This window comes from Quercus lobata, chromosome 4 (assembly GCF_001633185.2).
Source record: "Quercus lobata isolate SW786 chromosome 4, ValleyOak3.0 Primary Assembly, whole genome shotgun sequence".
Taxonomy (NCBI): domain Eukaryota; kingdom Viridiplantae; phylum Streptophyta; class Magnoliopsida; order Fagales; family Fagaceae; genus Quercus; species Quercus lobata.
Window position 1 is genome coordinate 18,863,361 of NC_044907.1, and position 21,593 is coordinate 18,884,953.

Consider the following 21,593-nt stretch of genomic DNA (forward strand, 5'->3'; position numbering starts at 1 on the left):
GAGACTTGAGTTTCAGCCAATAAAACTTGAGATGCTACTTTATTGAATTGTTTTTAGCGCATGCTAACTAACGCTATTATCTCCCAAATGCATGCTGGCCTGTAAATTGCCTCCCATATTTTGTCCATTTTATTAGTTACATTACGTGGCCATTAAATTCTGCATCTCTAATCACATCTCATATTCACTAAAATGAATTTTGCCTCAAGTGTGTTTTTGACGAAAGGCCTTTTAAATTTCAATAAGATTTTTATTTTTATGAAATAGTAATAATTTCATTTTTATTGAAATCGAAAAAGAAAAGAAAAGAAGAGAAGGATATAATTGTCTGCGGAATGCCAAAATTCCACAACAACTCAACAAGTGCTTCAAATTGAAGATTTTCCCAACAGTCTGAAATTGGTAAAGCCGAAAGAAAGAAAGAAAGATAAGGAATGTTTGAGGATCTGCCAAACGAAGTTTTGTACGAGATCCTGCATAAACTACCCTTGAAATCCCTAATTCAATTAAGGTGCGTTTCCAAATCATTCAACTCTCTAATTACAAGTCCTGCCTTCATCAATTTCAGTTTCACTCGATCCCACCCCGATTCCAACAAATTAATTGTTAGGTATTTGGATGTCGAATACCATGTAGAGCGCTACAAATTAATTGTCGAAGACAATGACAATAATGATTCCTTCTCATCTGAACAAATTCAAGATTTTGAGTTTCCACTTAGGAGTAGTTGGGCCTATTTTCAATTAGTCGGTTCTGCGAATGGATTGTTTTGCCTTCATGAAGGAAACCGCTTTATTCTTTGGAATCCTTGTATTAGAAAATTTATTACCCTTCCCACCCCTTGCCTCTTTCCTTGTTTTCTAGGGTTTGGGTTTGATTCGAGGAACAATGATTATAAGTTGGTGAGAATTGCCAAAAGTGCCAAACTTTCTCTGGTTGAGGTTTGCTCTGTTAGCGAGAGAGCTTGGAGAGTAGCTAGTGGTGGTGACTTATGTCCGGCTAGGATTACTTGTAGTGTTTTGCACCCACAACCAGCTTCTTTAAATGGAGCTCTTCATTTTGTGGCGAATGATTGGGGCGGTGCCCAGAGTTTAGTAGTTTTGTCATTTGATTTGGGTGATGAGGTTTTCCGTGTGATATCCTTGCCAAATGGCAACTTTGGATCGGGTGCTGATATTGGTATCTCAGTATTCAATGGATCGCTTTCTCTACTATCTTATAAGTATGAGTGTCAGCATAGGAGGAGAGTCCAGTGTTGTTCGGTTTGGGTTATGAATAAGTATGATGATGTGGATTCTTGGACTAAACAGTTCATTATTGAATTCAATATGCTACATTGGAAAGTGTTAGGTTTCTTGAAGAATGATAATGTATTAGTGCAGAAAGTAGAATCACGTGGTTCGAAGCTCTTGTCATATGACCCTGAGAGCGAACAAGTGAAGAACTTGGGGTTTTATAGAAGCACACATTATTCTTATGCTGATAATTATGTGAGGAATCTTAACTTCTTGACAAACCAAATGATGTAGTTTCCAAGAGGAAAGTGAGCAAGAAGAGGAAGTGCAGGTAAGAAGGCTTGATTCAAGTATTCAACTCAAAATTTCAGCATTTACATTCCTCAGTTCTATCTTATTCTTGGTATATTCTAGATATTTTTGTGTTGCTATACTTAAATATTAAGTTTCAAACCTCAATATATGGCTCCTGGATTTAATTTGTTCTTGAATGGATATAAAGACTAAAGAGTAGTCATAATTTTTTAAATTTTTTTGTAGGCATTGTAGCAAAATTTTATCAATTTAGAAGGGAAAAGAAAAAAGACCCAATGTACACAGGTAGTATACAAGAGAGAGTCTTAGAGTCTAACAAAAATAACACAAGTCCACAAGCTCCTGGAAAGAGGAAAAATACAGCCTGTTCCAATCATACAACAATCACAGCAAAAACAGTTTCAACCACAATGATGTACGTTCTGTCACCTCAAAAGTATGCCTATTTCTTGCCAAATAGTCCACATTAAACATGGAGGGATATCCCCCCAAATAATATTGGACTGATGATGGCCAAAATCCCCATTGTAGTTGAAGAAGATGCTCTAAAGAGTGTTCAAAATTGTTAAATACGATTTTGTGGTTTTGGCTGATGACGGGATGAGTCATTTGCAAGCACGAAATGGTAAATGTAAATGAAGACTTACATTATAATCTTTTTCTATATGCTGAAAGAATCACATCCAATCCATATTCTGTATGAAAATTTGTTTCACTTTCCATTTCATTAGGCATGCTTAGATTTTTCTGCTATGATCAGCCTTTGCCTTCTGATACTGTGTTGTGTAACTGACATATTGTTTTGCATCAATGTAAAGTCAATAGAGTATAGCATTAGGCCAAACATATGTTGCTGTAGCCATGTAACTGTAGGTAGAGTCGTGTTTTGTTAGGGGTTTTTATTGATTCAATGAGTTATGTTGTATTGAGTGTGGGAGTTGCATTGATCTGACGTGACCCTAGTGACAACCTTAGGGTTTGTTTTAAAAATGTAAAAAAAAATAATAATAATGAGGAAAAACCACTTTTGGTCATTAAATTTTGCCTCATTTTTCCTATTTAACTAGGGTTTCTAAAGTAGTAATCGAATCCTTAAATTTTTAGAATGATATAATTTGGTCTACATTCTAATCTGGACACTGACATTTCATGTGATTGGGCACGTTTATGATTAAAAAAAAGGTTCTAAATGGTTTAGAAATTGTACACTAGTAATCTAGGTGGATTACAAGTGCAATGTGACTACCAAGATGGCTTATAATTGCTTCGTGGTATTGACATGAAACAAAAAAAGAGGATAAGATTGTCCACTTTTCTGAACTTGAATTTGTTGTATAGTTCTCTATTCTACTGTTGGGAAAATACAAATTGGATTATTTTACAAATTTTTAACTATTTTGAAACTCTAAGGTCGAAACTGAAAAATGGGAGAAACTCTAAGGACCATAAGTGGTGTTTGCCCAAAAAATAAGTATTGTTTTGTTTAGCTGAACTATATGAAGTAGACTGCAGTCTATTGATTCACTTTGGTTGTTAGTTGATGTGGACAGATTATTGACATTAATGGGGCAAGGAGGGTAAATTGGACCTTGTATTACTTCTCCAGTAATTTTATTGGCTTTTCTATGGAAAGTTAATTAGGGTTTTACAAAGAGGACTTTGGAATTGAATTATGAGTATAGAATAGGATTGTAATTGGGACCTTTTTTTTCCATAGAAGTTTTATTTTATTGATCAAACAAATATTGTATAGTATTATTTGATTATTAAATGGCCCGGTTTGCTGTAGGGAGAAAATTATATCTATGTTTATGGTATATTATATAGAAATTAGAAGGAAAATGATGTAAGTGTAAGCAATCACAGCCTAGGTTTCTTTAGGCAATTGGACTTAGTAAAAGAAGGTAATCATAACCTTAAAAATAACCAAAGCTGTTGGACTCTTTCATTCAACTTCTAGAGGAATTGCCTAAAGAAATCCCCAATTCACAGTGAAGAGGACAGAGGAGGGAGATTTTATTAGGGGTTTCCAAGCTAGTCACAATGGTGGTTTGCATATTTCTCATCTTCTGTCTATTTATGATACTATTCTTTTTTGTTATTCTTTTTTATGATGCATCCAGGGAACAATTATTATATATTCGGATGGTGTTGATATTCTTTGAAGCTATTATAGGCTTGAAAGTGAATGTTGGTAAAAGTGAGATTATGCTAGTGGGTGAGGTTGGGAACTTGGATGCTTTGGCTTGCGTTTTATGTTGTAAGGTTGGTTGTTTGCCCATGTCTTACTTGGGAATGCCTCTTGGGGCTAATTTCAAGGATGCTTTGAATTGGAACCCTATTATAGAAAGGATGGAGAAAAGGCTTTCGAATTGGAAGCGGTTATTTTTACCGAAAGGGGGTAGGCTTACTTTATTGAAGAGCACTTTGTCGAGCCTTCCAACTTATTATCTTTCTTTGTTTACCATTCCACAACATGTAGCAGACAGATTAGAGAGGATTTAGAGGATTTTCCTTTGGGGGAGATCTGATGAAGTTTTTAAATATTTTCTTGTTGCTTGGGATAAGGTTGTTTGGCCGGTGGAGGCAAGTGGTTTGGGGATTCTGAGGATTGGGCTTTTTAACCAAGCTTTGCTTGGGAATTGGCTATGGCACTTTAGGAAGGAAGTTACCCATTTATGGCGTCAGGTTATTGCCACCAAATAAGGGGAGGGTAGTGGAGGTTGGTGCACTAGAGTTGTCTGAGGGACACATGGTTGTGGGTTGTAGAGGAAGAGAATTAGCAAAGATGCAGATAGTTTCTTTAGTCATGTGGTGTATGCAGCGGGAGATGGTAGTCGCATTCAATTCTAGCATGACCCTTAGAACGGTCCTACTTCTTTGAAAGAGTTATATTTGGAACTATTTGTTTGTGCTATGGCTTAAGAAGCTTTGAATTTTGATTTGATTTTTTATGCACCAGATAGGGGTGGTAGGAGTTGAAACTTACTTTTCTGTCGTGCATTTAATGACAAGGAAACGGGGAGATTTTACTCTTTTTTTTTAGCATGTTTCTACCAGAATACCAGGGGGGGAGGGTGATGATGTTTTGATTTAGCAATTGAATTGTAGTGGTATTTTTCATGTGCGCTCCTTTTATAATTCTTTATTAAAATCCCCTTCTGTTTCTTTCCCTTGGCTGAGCATTTGGTGTATTAAGGTACCTAAAAGGGTGTCTTTCTTTTTATGGTCTGCTGCTAGGGATGAGATTCTTACCATAGATAACCTTGTTAAGAAGAAATTGCCTCTTGGTGTGATGAGGAAACCGTGGATCACCTTTTACTCCATTGTAAGTTTGCTCATGCTTTGTGGAGTGAGGTTTTCCTTATGTTTGGGGTTCAGTGGGTGATGCAGTATACAGTTCTCTCTTCTTTTCGCTTGGAGGAATTGTTTGGGGAATTATTCTTCAAATGTTTGGAATATGGTACTGGCATGTCTTATGTGGTTAGTATGGAAAGAACGCAATACCCGAACTTTTGGGAGCATTGAGAGACCTATTGAACTGTTAAAGACATCGCTAGCTAGGACTTTGTTTGAGTGGTCTCGTATTTGGGGCCTCACGCATTGTATTTCCTTGTCTGGTTTCCTTATTTCTCTTAGATTTGCTATTTGATTTTGTTTGTATTCTCTTTCTTTGCTGTGTTTACAATCGTAAACACATTGCATTTTGCTATCAATAAAACTTTTATTACCTAGCAAAAAAAAAAAAAAAAAGGGTCACAACAATTGACAGAAGTAAATGTGAAAGATTACTTGTTAGACAATTTTTTTGTAGCATGGTTGACTGGTTTGGTGATGGTTGAGCTAGTAATCATGTGCTAGTGGTTAAAAAAAATATAACAAGAATATTTTGCAAATAGAAAGTGGGGTTGGCGAATCACTTATCCCCTGCTTGCTGCCATCAAAGTGTTGCAACTTCTGTTCTAGTTTACTGTTTTGGTCTTGTGCCTAGATGCTGTTTGCTGCTAGTAGTTTATTTGACTAATCCTCTAGGTGGAGTGTAATATATTTGCTGGAGAGTTTGTATGCACCCCTATCTTGGTGTAAATTGCTAGTCTGGGGGAGTTAGTTTTGTTTAGTTTTCAAAATGGGGTTTGCAGTTTGTTTGTTGCTGGTTTGGTGTTTTGGACTTCACTGTAGATCTTCTTTTGTTTTTTTTTTTTTTTAATACATTTTTATTCATAAATAACTATATATATGTATGTGTATATATATATATATATATATATTATCATTGTACTTTGGCTATGTTTGTTTCATGGATAATCAAGGGAAAGAAATGAATTTCAGGATTATTTTCTAGTATGGTTGATAATACAAGGAAATTTGCCTTTACTGTTTATTGATTTGATTTTGGTGTTTTATATGAATTTATTTATTTATTTATTTTTTTTAATTGGTCGTGATAATAAAGATAATCAACAATAATGGATTCTTTGTACGGTAGAATTGGCAGTCCTTGGATAGCACTTGGTTATGGGTTCGTTATAGTTTATTTTATATGGTTTGTAATGTGACACAATTCTTGTCTATTATTGTTGTATTGGTAATGTGATTGTTGTTAGTAGGTGATTTCAGGGTATAGTTGGTAATAGGAGTTTTTTTTTTTTTTTTTTTTTTTTTTTTTTTTTTTTTTGCGAATGATTTTATAAATTGAAGATAAATAATATATATATATATATATTTTTTTTTTTCATTTGTGTTGCAGATAACAACAATACATAGGACTGAAGGATGAATTCGCGTGATGTGGCAGCAATTTTTTCTTTTTGTCCAAATTTGTTTTTTGGTCTATGGATCATTGTCAAGCCTTCTTTGTTTGGAAAGGATCATTTAAAATTTTAGACAAAAATGTAAAGTGTCTTTCTAAGTCTAGAATAGTTTGAATTTTTTTTTATAAACAAAGTTATTTTATTGAAAGACAAGATTGCTTCTAGTTCATGATGATAAACACTGTAACCCAAAACAATTGCACATAAATGAAGCAATCCTATAAAATCTAAATGGAAATGCAACTAATACGACACCACACAGGAGACCAATTAAAATTAGTTCAAATCATTAAGATTCCAACTTAAAATTAGATTTTTTTTTTTTTTTTTTTTTTTTTTTTAAGTATTGTAAAACATGTAATCAATATATATATATATATATATATATATATATATATATATATAAAAGTAAAGACTTTATGTGGAAAAGCATGAGATCCTGCTAAGTGGTACTCTAATTTTGTATTAAGCCTTTTTTTTACTTCTTTCATTAAGTTATTTTTACTGTTACTCAAAAGATTAGATTAACTTATTTTATTGTTATCTTATTAATATTTCATTAATTGTTTAAGCTTACGCTACACCTTTCTCTACTCTTCATGTCTTTTAGCGTATCCACTGTTTTAGTATTTTTTTTAAAGCAAAAAAAAAAAATAATAATTAATTAAGGACTAATGGTAATAACTAACTACATAAGGCTTTGAAGAGAGATAGAAAGAACCAAAAATATTGTGAATTGTTTAAAAAAAAAAAAAAAAGGTGTTGTTTCACCATATATTACTATAATAAAAGACTTGAGACTGACAAAACATTTGAAAAATAGAGAGGGGGGAATTTGACGGGTCACCACCTTTGTTATATTGGCTTTCCATCACCTTTAAGACACCGAAACCCTTATGGGTAAATTTTTTTTCTTTTTTCTTTTTAAATTTAGGGGTTTAAAATATGATTTAGATTTAGATATTTTGGTTAGATAGTTTTTGTTTTGATTATATAAGTAGAGAGATTATTTGGTGTGCAATGTAAAGTCATATTCTATCATGGTTTAATTTTAAATCATCTATAAGATATATGAATATACATTTGCCCACATCATGTCTTAATGTCGCACTATCGATGAGTAGAAGACCGTGAGAGAGTTGGGCATATTTTCATTTCATGGTATGAAATATGTGAACACAACATAAATTGGTTGATTTTCATGGTCCTATTACTTTTTGCATTTATCTTTGGTTTCATGATTTTTTTTTTTTTTTTTTTTAAATCTTACCTTGAGAAGGCTATAAATATATTGTGAAACTACTAAATTAATTTTTAATATCTCAAAATGTATATATTTATTTACTCTAATTTACTTTACTTTTTTTTTTTAATAATATATGCACAACATTATTCAAAACCGTCTTATATAAAATATCACAAAATTATGTGTATCGCATGGGAAACCTATTAGTTGTTTCTAATGATAGCCACATAAGATATACCGAGACATAATTTCAAATATTTAAGGGGTGCTTTTTGAATTAATTCCTCCAATCTACCTTCCTTGATAACAGCCATTGGATCCCAAAAGGCTCTAAAGACTATCCTTTATTGGAAAATTATTGTATACTCCGAGTATACCATAAATGCATACTCTCCTTTCTCACACGAATTGTGGGTCCTACTATAAATTTAATTAGTGAGATTCACAATTATGTGAGATGGAGGGGTATGTATTTATGGTATCCTGAGAGTATTGTATAATTACATCTCACCCTATCAGTTGCTGTTTGTTTTGGCTTTCTCCGTTGGTGTTGGTGTTGGTGTGGGTGAGTTACTGAGTTTGTCTTTTAGTGTATTGTGACGTGTGAATTCATCTGATTAGCTCCTGCGATTTGGGCCATAGGGCATGTCTGTTGAGTGAGGGGTGGATGGGGCCATGGGGTTGGGTGGGATATTTGAATTGGGGGAAGTAAAGGCATTAAGAGCAGAGGCAGTAGCTTACCAATAAAAGACAAAATTAAATTATGGGGTGTGTGCTAATAGTTAGTCAAGAAAAATAATGAAGCAACTAATAAACAATAATTAATAATTTAATTAACCAATACATTATAAAAGACAAACAAATTAAATTATGTTAGGCTAAACAACAATTAATAATTTTATAATTAATGAAATAACAATATAACAAATTATAATTTATAAAAGACAAACAAATTAATGAAACAACTAAATAACAATAATTAATAATTTTATTAGTATTTCAAATGAACTTCTTAAGAAACACTTTGAGAAAAATTTCTGGATCCGCCACTGCTTACCGAGTGAATAAAGTTATCCCAATCTATTTTTTTTTTTAATATATATATTTTTATACAAAGTAGAAAAAGGTAATTTCTGTTAGTATAACTTGATTGTCTATCACACGGCCCACGCAAGTGCTTTAAATAGAAAAATTCCCAATACGCCGAATTTGGTAAAGCCGAAAAAAAAAAAAAAAAGAAGAAGAAAATCCGGAATGTTGGACCTGGAGTATCTGCCATACGATGTGTTGCAGGATATCCTGCATGGACTGCCCGTGAAATCCCTAATCCGATTCAGGTGCGTTTCCAAATCATGGAATTCTCTAATCACAAGTCCTGCCTTCATCAATTCCAATCTCACTCGATCGCACTCCGATTCCAACAAATTAATTGTTAGGTATTTGGATGTCAAATACCAAGTAGAGCGCTACAAATTAATTTACGAAGACAATGACAATAATGACTCCTCCTCATCTGAACAAATTCAAGATCTTGAGTTCCCACTAAGGTGTAGTAGATGGGACTATTTTCAATTAGTCGGTTCCGCGAATGGATTGTTTTGCCTTCATGAAGGAAACCGCTTTATTCTTTGGAATCCTTGTATTAGAAAATTTATTACCCTTCCCAACCCTTCTATTATTGACGTCTTTCATTGTTATCTAGCAATTGGGTTTGATTTGAGGACCGATGATTATAAGGTGGTGAGAATTGCCTATCAAAGTGTAAATGTTAGGTGCGAAGGTGCCAAACCACCTCTGGTTGAGGTTTACTCTGTTAGCGAGGGATCTTGGAGAGTAACTAGTGGTGGTGACTCATATCCGCATAGAATTACTATTCGTAATTGGCACTGTCAAGCAGCTTCTTTAAATGGAGCTGTTTATTTTACGGCGGAAGATTGGGGTGATGCCCAGAGTTCAATAGTTTTGTCATTTGATTTGGGTGATGAGGTTTTCCGCTTGATATCCTTGCCAAATGGTAAATTTGGATTGGATGCTGATATTCGTACCTCAGTATTCAATGGATTGCTTTCTCTAATATGTTATGGGCGTCAGTTTCTGAGCAGCGTCAAGAGTTGTTCTGTTTGGGTTATGAAAGAGTATGGTGTTGTGGATTCTTGGACTAAACAGTTCACTATTGACTTCAATATGCTACATTGTGTTGATTGGAAAGTGTTAGGTTTCTTGAATAATGATCATGTATTAGTGGAGAAAATACAAGCATATGGTACGATGCTCTTGTTATATGACCCAGAGAGCCAACAACAAGTGAAGAATTTGGGGTTTTCTATAAGCGCTCGTTATTCTTATGCTGCTAATTATGTGAGGAATCTTACCTTACTTGACAAACCAAATGATGTAGTTTCCAAGAGGAAGTGAGCAAGAAGAGGAAGTGCAGGTAAAAAGGCTCGATTCAAGCATTCAACTAAAAATTTCAGCATTTAAATTCCTCAGTTCTATCTTATTCTTGGTATATACCAGATATTTTTGTGTTGCTATTAGTAAATATTAAGTGTCAAACCTCAATATATGGCTTTTGGATTTAATTTTTTCTTGAATGGATATAAAGACAAAAGAGTAGTCATAATTTTTAAAATTTTTTTATAGGTAATGTAGCAAAATTTTATCAATTTAGAGGGGAAAAAAAAAGAAAAAAAAGATCCAATGTACACAGGTAGTATACGAGAGAGAGTCTTAGAGTCTAACAAAAATAACACAAGTCCACAAACTCCTTGAGAGAGAAAAAAGACAGCCTGTTCAACGCAGCCATCCAATCATACAACAGTCACAGCAAAAACAGTTTCAACTACAATGATGTACATTCTGTCCCCTAAAAAGTATGCCTATTTCTTGTCAAATAGTCCACATTAAACATGGAGGGATATCCCCCCAAATAATATTGGACTGATGATGGAAAAAAATCCCCATTGTGGTAGAAGAAGATGCTCTAAAGAGTGTTCAAAATTGTTAAATATGATTTTGTGGTTTTGGTTGATGATGGGATGAGTCATTCGCAAGCATGAAATGGTAAATCTAAATGAAGACTTATGTTATTATCTTTTTCTATATGCTGAAAGTGTCACATCCAATCCATATTCTGTATGAAAATATGTTTCACTTTCCATTTCATTAGGCATGCTTAGATTTTTCTGCTATGATCAGCCGTTGCCTTCTGATACTGTGTTGTGTACCTGACATATTGTTTTACATCAGTGTAAAGTCAATAGGGTATAGGATTAGGCCAAACATAAGTTGCTTTAACCATGTAACTGTAGGAAGAATCGTGTTTTGTTAGGGGTTTTTATTGATTAAATCTGTTATGTTGTGTTGAGTGTGGGAGTTGGATCGATCTGAGGTGACTCTAGTGACAACCTTAGGGTTTATTTTAAAGTGTAAAAAAAAATATATATATATATATATATATATATATCGAGCAAAAGCCATTTTTGGTCATTAAAGTTTGCCTCATTTTTCCTATTTAGCTAGATTTTCTAAAATAGTAATGGAGTCCATAAATTTTTTAGAATGACATAATTTGGTCTACATGCTAATCTGGACACTGACATTTCATGTGATTGGGCACGTTTATGATTTTTTTTTAAAAAAGGTTCTAAGTGGTTTAGAAATATTACACCGGTAATATTTCTTGCTTGTGCATTTGGATTTTGCTTGTGCAAGCTGGCTCCTTGTGGGTGGCTTGGATACACAAATACTTCTTAGAAGGCAAAGTTTTTGGGAGGTAAAACCCCCCCAGTACTGCTCTTGGGGATGGAGAAACTGAAGCTTAGGGAATCTGTGAGAGGTTTTTTTAAATGAAAAATTGGAGATGGGAATGGGAATGGGGTCTCTGGCATGATAATTGGCTTCCTCAAGGGGTCCTTAGTCACAAATTTGATACTGAAGCCATATTTGCTGCAGGCAGCTATCCTTCAGCTAGGGTGTCCGGTATTATTGTTAATGGTCATTGGCAGTGGAGGCCTCCTTGATCTATGGAGCAAAGTCTTTTACAGCAGGAATGTGCATTTATTTTTTGGTTGGCTATTCAGGATGGGCTTTTCACTTTTGATAGATTAGTTAAATGTGGCTGGCAAGGAAATTTGTTGTGTGGATTCTGCAGAAACAAGTGTGAATCCAGGGATCACATTTTCTTTGAATGTTCCTTTTCAAGCAGGATGTGGCAGCAAGTAGTGTGGGAATGTTTATGGCAGCAGGTGCCTGATCACTGGGAAGCAGGAATTGATTGGGGGAAAAATTTAACAGTCAGAAGTATACAATCAAGAGTGGGGAAAATGGCCATAGCAGCTGCTGTATATCATATCTGGAGGCCGAGGAACACTTGTAAATTTTCAAAAATTATGTTGATTGAAGAACAAATGGTTAAAAGAATTTTTTTCTGGAAATTAAATGGAGAATAGGGGGCTTTGTGCCTAAAATGATCACAACAATTGACAGAAGTATATGTGAAAGATTAGGTGTTAGGAAATTTTTTGTAGCATGGTTGTGACTGGTTTGGTGATGGTTGAGCTAGTAGTCATGTGCCAGTGGTAAAAAAAAAAAAAAAAACAAGAAGATTTTGCAAATTGGAAGTGGAGCTGGTGAATCACTCATCCCCTACTTGCATCCTTCAAATTGTTGCGCCTTCTGTTCTAGTTTGCTGTTTTGGTCTTGTGCCTAGATGCTGTTTGCTGCTAGTTGGTTATTTGACTAATCCTCCTGGTGGAGTGTAGTATGTTTTCTGGAGAGTTTGTATGCACCCCTTTCTTGGTATAATTTGCTAGTTTGGGAGAGGTGGTTCTGTTTAGTTTTCAAAATGGGGTTTGCAGTTTGGTTTGCAGTTTATTTGCTGCTGGTTTGGTGTTTTGCACTTCACTCTATATCTTTTTTTTGTTTTTTTTTTTTTTATTATTTTTTTATACATTTATATATATATATATATATATATTATCATTGTACTTTGGCTATGTTTGTTTCATGGATAATCAGGGGAAAGAAATGAATTACAGGATTATTTCTAGTATGGTTGATAATACAAGGAAATTTGCCTTTACTGTTTATTGATTTGATTTTGGTGTTTGTTATGTATTTATTTGTTGATTATCTTTATTATTACTACCAATAAAAAAATAAATAAATAAATAAAAAAGAAAAAGAAAAAAAAGAAAAACAGAGACTGCAAATACAAATATTTAAAAAGGGGGAAGTGATTGGAATTCATTAGTTGGTTGGATGCTTGGACAACACTTGATTTAGGGTTCGTTATGGTTTAGTTTATATGGTTTGTAATGTGACACAATTCTTGTCTATTATTGTTGTATTGGTAATGTGATTGTTGTTTGTAGGTGATTTTAGAGTATGGTTGGTAATAAGAGTTTTTTTTTTTTCCTAACGATTTTATAAATTGAAGATTAATATTTTTTATGATTGTCATTTGTGTTGCAGATAACAACAATACATAGGACTGAAGGATGCATTCACGTAATGTGGCAGCTGTTTTTTCTTTTGTCCAGATTTGTTTTTTGGCCTATGGATCTTTGTCAAGCCTTCTTTGTTTGGAATTTTAGACAAAAATGTTAAGTGTCTTTCTAAGTCTAGGATAGTTTTAATTTATTTTATAAACAATGATATTTTATTAAAAGACAAGATTACTTCGTGTTCATGATGATAAACATAGTAACCCAAAAGAATTGCACATGAATGAAACGATTCTATAAAATCTAAATGGAAATGCAACTAGAAAGACGCCACACAAGAGACCGATTAAAATTAGTTCAAATCATCAATGATTCCAACTTAAGATTAGATTTTTTTTTTTTTTTTTTTTTTAAAATGTATAGTAAAAAATATAATTATTTCTAATGATAGCCACATAAGATATAATGAGGCATAATTTCAAATATTTAAGGGGTGCTTTTAGGATTAATTCCTCCAATCTACCTTTCCTGGTAATACCCATTGGATCCCAAAAGGCTCTAAAGACTACCCTCTATTTCATCCAATCGGTTGCTAACCTCTTGGGGATATTTGAGTAGAGAAGATCTAAAAATAATTTCATTGACTCCAATTTCTAAACATGAAGACCTTTTAATAAATCTCACATTTCAACTCTATTTCACCCCATCTAATTGACTATCCATGATTGAATTGATTGAAACATTTTTGTTCATTGAATATACATATAAATCAGGGTGCAACTCTTCTATAGTATGATTCATGTGCCAATTATCATGTGGAAACGTTACTCGAGTGAATAAAGTTATTCCAATCTACTCTTCTTCTTCCTTTTTTTATTTTTTTATTTTTTTAAAATTATATATATATACACACAAAATAGAAAAAAGTAATTTTTGTTAGTAAAATTTATTGTCTGTCACAAGGCCCACAGCAAGTGCTTTAAATTGAAAAAATTTCCAACAATCCAAATTTGGTAAAGTTGAGAAAAAAAAAAAAATCCGGAATGTTGGACACTTTTACAGCAGGAATGTTGGTTCCTATTCATGGAGAAGACGCTTTAGTATGGACTCTTAACTAGAAATTGTATATTTTCTTGTAAATCTGCTTGGGAAGCTCTTAGATATAGAAGCAATGAAGTTGATTGGGATAAATTGGTTTGGGATGCTACCATCATGCCAAAACATGTATTTATTTTTTGGTTGGCTATTCAGGATAGGCTTCCCACCTTTGATAGATCAGTTAAGTGGGGCTGGCAAGGAAATTTGTTGTGTGGATTTTGTAGAAACAAGTGTGAATCCAGGGATCATCTTTCTTTGAATGTTCCCTTTCAAGCAGGATGTGGCAGCAAGTAGTGTGAGAATGTTTATGGCAGCAGGTGCGTGATCACTGTGGAGTAGTAATTGATTGGGGGGAAAATTTTACAAGTAGAAGTATACAATCAAGAGTGGGGAAAATGGCCGTAGCAGCTGCGGTATATCATATCTGGAGGCCGAGGAACACTTGTAAATTTTCAAAAATTATGTTTACTGAAGAACAAATGGTTAAAAGATTTTTTTTTTTTTTTTGGAAATAAAATGGAGAATAGTGGCCTTTGTGTCTAAAAGAATCACAACATGTTTTGAAGCTTTGGAATAAACATGTTTTTGGTGATTTGTCTTTTAGAAGAAAAAAAAAATGTTTGTTGGTTGAGCTCTTGGAGCTAGATTTGAGAGAAGGTTTACAGGTTTTGTCTCAAGTAGACAAAACTAGAAGATTTGAGATCAAGGCAGATATTGAGACTTTTGCTGCCATGGAGGAGATTTCTTGGAGGTAGAAATCAAAGGCCCTGTTCTTAAAAGAGGGGGACAATAATACTGGGTTCTTTCATAGGCTTGCCAATTCAAATAGACGAGCTAATACTATAAGAGGCGAGGAGGTTGAGGGCACTATATATGAGGATGAGTTAGATATTTAGGATCAGGTGGTAGGTTTTTATAAGAATTTATATCAGGAACCTGAATCTTGGAGGCCCATTGTTGATGGATTAGAATTTGCGAGGTTGGATGATTCTGAATGGTTTTCTCTTGAAACGGATTTGAAAGGGAGGGGATCATTGCACCTCTTCGGGAGGCTGAGGGTGATAAAGCCCTTGGTCCTAATGGCTTTTACCATAGCATTCTTTCAAAAGTGTTGGTGTGTGATTGAGAGGGACATTTTGGCTTTCTTTGTGGACTTTCATAGACAATTTATCTTTGAGAAGTCTCTTAATTCTACTTTTCTGTGTTTGATTCCTAAGAAGATCAATGCTGTTAACATTAAAGATTATCTTCCAATTAGCCTTGTGGGTAGTTTGTACAAACTTTTGTCTAAGGTGTTGGCTCACAGACTTCGATGTGTGTTGGATAAACTTATTTCCAACTCACATAACTCTTTTGTTGGGGGAAGAAAAATTCTTGACTCTGTTCTCATAGTAAATGAATGCTTGGATAGTAGATTGAAGAGTGGTATCTGGGTGTTATTGTTAAGTTAGATAGTGAGAAGGCTTATGATGATGTAAATTGGAATGCTTTGCTTTACCTTATGGAAAGGATGGGTTTTGGGGAGAAGTGGGGGAGATGGATGAAGGGGTGCATCTTCACATTACGTTTCTTAGTGCTTATTAATAGGTACCTAGTTGGTTTTTTTGGTAGCTCTCATGGTCTTTGTCAAAGGGATCCTTTGTCTCCATTATTGTTCTTGTTGGTGATGGAGGTGTTGAGTAGGCTAGTGGAGAGAACAAAGGAGGGAGATTTTCATAGGGGTTTCCAAGCTAGTCATAATGGTGGTTTGCATATTTCTCATCTTTGTCTGCTGATGATACTATTCTTTTTTGCTATTCTTTTTTATGATGCATCTAGGGAACAATTATTATATTCGGATGGTGTTGATATTCTTTGAAGCATTATAGGCTTGAAAGTGAATGTTGGTAAGAGTGAGATTATGCTAGTGGGTGAGGTTGGGAACTTGGACGCTTTGGCTTGCGTTTTATGTTGTAAGATTGGTTGTTTGCCTATGTCTTACTTGGGAATGCCTCTTGGGGTTCATTTCAAGGATGCTTTGATTTGGAACCCTATTATGGAAAGGATGGAGAAAAGGCTTTCAAATTGGAAGTGATTATTTTTATCAAAAGGGGGTAGGCTTACTTTATTGAAGAGCACTTTGTCGAGCCTTCCAACTTATTATCTTTCTTTGTTTACCATTCCACAACATGTAGCAGACAGATTAGAGAGGATTCAGAGGAATTTCCTTTGGGGAGATCTGATGAAGTTTTTAAATATTTGCTTGTTGCTTGGGATAAGGTTGTTTGGCCGGTGGAGGCAAGTGATTTGGGGATTCTGAGGATTGGGATTTTTAACCAAGCTTTGCTTGGGATGTGGCTATGGCACTTTGGGAAGGAAGTTACCCATTTATGGCATCAGGTTATTGCCACCAAATATGGGAAGGGTAGTGGAGGTTAGTGCACTAGAGTTGTTAGAGGGATGGCTGTGGGTTGTAGAGGAAGAGAATTAGAGAAGATGCAGATAGTTTCTGTGATGCCCCAATTTGATTGATTGTGTGATGTGTGTGGGTGTGTGATAAGTCCCATATCAGGTATTTACTGGGTAGATCTGGGCTTTATTAACAACTATAAAGAGCCTCAATTGTGACTAGTCCTTTTGAGGTATAGCGCAGATGTGGCTAGTGCTTTTTCTTGGGTCGTTACAAATGGTATCAGAGTCGGCCTGGTAACCCCGTGTGGGCTTGGAGACACTACCCCACAAAGTGGGCCCTAACAAGGACGTGAAGGATTTAAGTGGGGGAGATTGTGATGCCCCAATTTGATTGATTGTGTGATGTGTAAGGGTGTGTGATGAGTCCCACGTCGGGTATTTACTGGATCGATCTGAGCTTTATTAACAACTACAAAGAGTCTCAATTGTGACTAATCCTTTTGAGGTATAGCGCAGATGTGGCTAGCGCTTTTCCTTGGGTTGTTACAGTTTATTTAGTCATGTGGTGTATGCAGCGGGAGAGGGTAGTCGCATTCAATTTTGGCATGACCCTTAGAGCGGTCCTAGTTCTTTGAAAGAGTTATATCTGGAACTATTTGTCTATGTTGTGGCTCAAGAAGCATTGATTTTTTATGCTCCAGATAAGGGTGGTAGGAGTTGAAACTTAATTTTCCGTTGTGCATTTAATGACTAGGAAATGGGGAGATTTTACTCTTTTTTTAAGAATGTTTCTACTAGAATACCAAGGGGGGAGGGTGATGATGTTTTGATTTAGCAGTTGAATTGTAGTGGTATTTTTGATGTGCGCTCCTTTTATAATTCTTTATTAAAATCCCCTTTTGTTTCTTTCCCTTGGTTGAGCATTTGGTGTATTAAGGTACCTAAAAGGGTGTCTTTCTTTTTATGGATTGCTACTAGGGATGAGATTCTTACTATAGATAACCTTGTTAAGAAGAACTTGCCTCTTGTTAATTGGTGTTGTCTTTGTTGGTGTGATGAGGAAACTGTGGATCACCTTTTACTCGATTATAAGTTTGCTCATGCTTTGTGAAGTGAGGTTTTCCTTATGTTTGGGGTTTAGTGGGTGATGCAATATACAGTTGTCTCTCTTCTTTTCGCTTGGAGGAATTGTTTGGGGAATTATTCTCCAAATGTTTGGAATATGGTATCGGCATGTCTTATGTAGTTAGTATGGAAGGAACACAATGCCCGAACTTTTGAGTACATTAAGAGACCTATTGAACTGTTAAAGACATTGCTTGTTAGGACTTTGTTTGAGTGGTCTCGTATTTGGGGTCTCACGCATTTTATTTCCTTGTCTGGTTTCCTTATTTCTCCTAGATCTGCAATTTGATTTTGTTTGTATTCTTTCTTTGCCATGTGTAGGGGTGTCCACAGGTTGGGCCGAGTTGGGTTTGTGCCTGACCCAGACCCAACTCGAATTTTTCGAGTGGGTAAAAATTGAAACCAAAACCGACCCGTTTTAATGGTCGGGTCATCCGATTCGGGTCTGTCGGATTTCGGGTTAGTGTTGGTTCGGTTTCGGGTTTCACCGTCGGTTTCGATATTTCTCCGTCGGTGCCAATATTTCGCCAAATCGTTCTAGATCTTGCCAATATTTGGCTGGATCTGTCGAATCTGGAGTAGATCTTGACGAGATCTCGCCGGATCTGGTGTATTTCAAGTAGATCTTCGTCAAAAAATAAAAAATATTGCTAGATCTGGTGGATTTCAAGTAACTCTTTGTCAGAAAACCTTTCAATCTCACTGGATTTTGTTGATTTTATGGTTGGGTCGGGTGGCTCGGGTTTTTGGGGAGGAAACCCGCTGGCCGACCCAAAGGGATCAGGTTCTGTGGGTGACAACCCGCCACCGATCGTCGGATTGGTCGGTTCGGGTGGTTACGGTTTGGGTTTGGGTGGGTCCGGCGGGTTGAGTGGGTGAACGGGTTCTGTGGACACCCCTAGCCATGTGTTTACATTTGTAAACACATTGCATTTTTGCTATCAATAAACTTTTATTACCTATAAAAAAAAAAAAAAAAAAAAAGGATCACAACAATTGACAAAAGTAAATGTGAAAGATTACTTGTTAGACAATTTTTTTGTAGCATGGTTGATTGGTTTGGTGATGGTTGAGCTAGTAATCATGTGCTAGTGGTTAAAAAAAAAAAAAAAAACAAGAATATTTTGCAAATAGAAAGTGGGGCTGGTGAATCACTTATCCCCTGCTTACTGCCATCAAAGTGTTGCAACTTCTGTTCTAGTTTGCTGTTCTGGTCTTGTGCCTAGATGTTGTTTGCTACTAGTAGGTTATTTGACTAATCCTCTAGGTGGAGTGTAATATATTTGTTGGAGAGTTTGTATGCACCCCTTTCTTGGTGTAATTTGCTAGTTTGGGGGAGTTAGTTCTGTTTAGTCTTTAAAATGGGGTTTGCAGTTTGTTTGCTGCTGGTTTGGTGTTTTGGACTTCACTGTAGATCTTTCTTTTGTGTTTTTTTTTAATTCATTTTTATTCATAAATAACTATATATATATATATATATATATAGATATATTATCACTGTACTTTGGCTATGTTTGTTTCATGGATAATCAGGGAAAAGTCAGGGAAAAGAAAAGAATTTCAGGATTATTTTATATGGCTTGTAATGTGACACAATTCTTGTCTATTATTGTTGTATTGGTAATGTGATTGTTGTTGGTAGGTGATTTTAGAGTATGGTTGGTAATAGAAGATTTTTTTTTTCCTAATGATTTTATAAATTGAAGATTAATATTTTTTATTATTGTCATTTGTGTTGCAGATAACAACAATACATAGGACTGAAGGATGCATTCGTGTAATGTGGCAGCTGTTTTTTATTTTTGTCCATATTTGTTGTTTGGCCTATGGATCTTTGTCAAGCCTTCTTTGTTTGAAAAGGATCATTTAAAATTTTAGAAAAAAATGTGAAGTGTCTTTCTAACTCTAGGATAGTTTTTATTTATTTTTTTATTTTTATTTTTTTTATAAACAAAGATATTTTATTAAAAGACAAGATTACTTCGTGTTCATGATGATAAACACAGTAACCCAAAAGAATTGCACATGAATGAAGTGATTCTATAAAATCTAAATAGAAACGCAACTAGTAAGACACCACATAGGAGACCAATTAAAATTAGTTCAAATCATTAATGATTCCAACTAAAGATCAGAAAATATTTTTTTATGTATAGTAAAAAATATAATTAATTCTAATGATAGCCACATAAAATATACCAAGACATAATTTCAAATATTTAAGGGGTACTTTTCGAATTAATTCCTCCAATCTACCTTCCCCAGTAACAACCATATCCCAAATCTCTAAAGACTACCCTCTATCTCATCCTATTGATTGCTAACCTCTTTAGAATATTTGAGTAGAGAAGATTTTAAAAAAAATTCATTAACTCTAATTTCTAAACTTGAAAACCTTTTAATAAATCTCACATTCTAACTCTATTTTTCCCATCTAATTGAATATCCATGATTGAATTGATTAAAACATTTTCATTAAATATGCATATAAAGCAAGGTGTAACTCTTCTATTGAATGATTCATGTGCCAATTATCATGTGGAAACCTTACTCGAGTGAATAAAGTTCTCCGCCTCACATGGAACTTTTTTTTTGTTGCTCAGAAAAATCAGAGCAACAAACCTTAGATCTCGGGCTTTCAGTCGGTTTGGAAAGACAGCTTGACTCCTCAAAGCCATCGAGAGCGCCGCTACTGGTAGATGTGGCGCCGCTCCATGACAGCGGCATGGTAGGACTAGCTCGCATAGGCTTGGCCTTCTTCTTCATGGTGGAGTCACCGTGTTTGGGTGTCGACTTGGAATGGCGCTAGTGGATAGTCCAGCCGAGGCAGAGAATAGCCTAAATAGGCTTTGGCAGAGGAGGCTGAGCTTGGAAGAGCCTCAACAGAAAATCCACCACCATCGTGTCGTTGGTCATGGCCTCCTTGACCCACTCATCGTCGCTCATATTCTCACTACGACATCGTTTCAGGGAGAGAAAAAGAAGAATGAAAATCTTGTTGTTGTATAGCGTGTGCTTGTGTTAAATGATGGAGGCTAAGGATGAAGACTAAAGGGGACCTTCTAGATATAATTTTTTTTTTAAAGCTTTTTTTAATTTTCTTTTAATTATAAAAATTATTTTTTAAAAAAGGTCAAACTTAACGGTAGCCGTAATTGAAACCTAACAAAATACTACATTGACAAAAATTGAAACTTAGAGGATTGAAATGGCAAAACAGAAAACTAGAGGACCAAAATGACAAAAACTAAAAGTTAGATGGTCAATTTATATTTTTACCTTTTGCTAGTATTACTTGATAGTCTATCACAAGGCCCACGCAAGTGCTTTAAATAGAAAAATTCCCACTACGTCGAATTTGGTAAAGCCGAAAAAAAAAAAAAAAAAAAATTCCAAATGTTGGACCTGGAGTATCTGCCATACGATGTGTTGCCGGATATCCTGCATTGACTACCCGTGAAATCCCTAATCCGATTCAGGTGCGTTTCCAAATCATGGAACTCTTTAATCACAAGTCCTGCCTTCATCAATTCCAATCTCACTCGATCACACTCCGATTCCAACAAATTAATTGTTAGGTATTTGGATGTTACACCCCATGTAGAGCGCTACAAATTAATTCACGAAGACAATGACAATAATGACTCCTCATCTGAACAAATTCAAGACCTTAAGTTACCATTAAGGAGCCGTCTTATATGCGATTATTTTCAATTAGTCGGTTCCGCGAATGGATTGTTTTGTCTTTATGATGAAAACCGTTTTATTCTTTGGAATCCTTGTATTAGAAAATTTATTACCCTTCCCAACCCTTCCGTTACTGGCTTCTTTCCTTCACCACAACAAAATGTATTTTCAGTGACGAAAAAATTCGTCACTAAAAGTCCAATTTTTCGTCACTAAGGACCTTTAGTGACGAAATTGG

At 35.0% G+C, this 21,593-nt stretch overlaps 2 protein-coding genes across 4 annotated transcripts; both read left to right on the plus strand.

Annotated features, from left to right (window-relative positions):
* The first annotated feature begins 286 nt into the window (after nucleotides 1-286).
* Nucleotides 287-6,538, plus strand: LOC115987166 (F-box/kelch-repeat protein At3g06240-like). Of its 2 annotated transcripts, none has more exons than XM_031110664.1 (2): nucleotides 287-1,566; nucleotides 6,298-6,538. In XM_031110664.1, the coding sequence occupies exon 1, from the start codon at nucleotides 435-437 to the stop codon at nucleotides 1,527-1,529; it is 1,095 nt and encodes a 364-aa protein (XP_030966524.1). In that variant the 5' UTR covers nucleotides 287-434; the 3' UTR covers nucleotides 1,530-1,566; nucleotides 6,298-6,538. The 2 variants fall into 2 exon arrangements, with proteins under 2 accessions (XP_030966524.1, XP_030966525.1); XM_031110665.1 differs by lacking the exon at nucleotides 6,298-6,538 and adding an exon at nucleotides 1,776-2,504.
* A 2,289-nt stretch (nucleotides 6,539-8,827) lies between these two features.
* On the plus strand, nucleotides 8,828-13,293 carry LOC115987165 (F-box protein CPR1-like). Of its 2 annotated transcripts, none has more exons than XM_031110663.1 (2): nucleotides 8,828-10,041; nucleotides 13,083-13,293. In XM_031110663.1, exon 1 carries the CDS (start codon nucleotides 8,862-8,864, stop codon nucleotides 10,020-10,022), a length of 1,161 nt encoding a protein of 386 aa, XP_030966523.1. In that variant the 5' UTR covers nucleotides 8,828-8,861; the 3' UTR covers nucleotides 10,023-10,041; nucleotides 13,083-13,293. The 2 variants fall into 2 exon arrangements, with proteins under 2 accessions (XP_030966523.1, XP_030966522.1); XM_031110662.1 differs by having other exon boundaries at nucleotides 8,828-10,021; nucleotides 13,080-13,293.
* The last annotated feature ends 8,300 nt before the right edge of the window (nucleotides 13,294-21,593 follow it).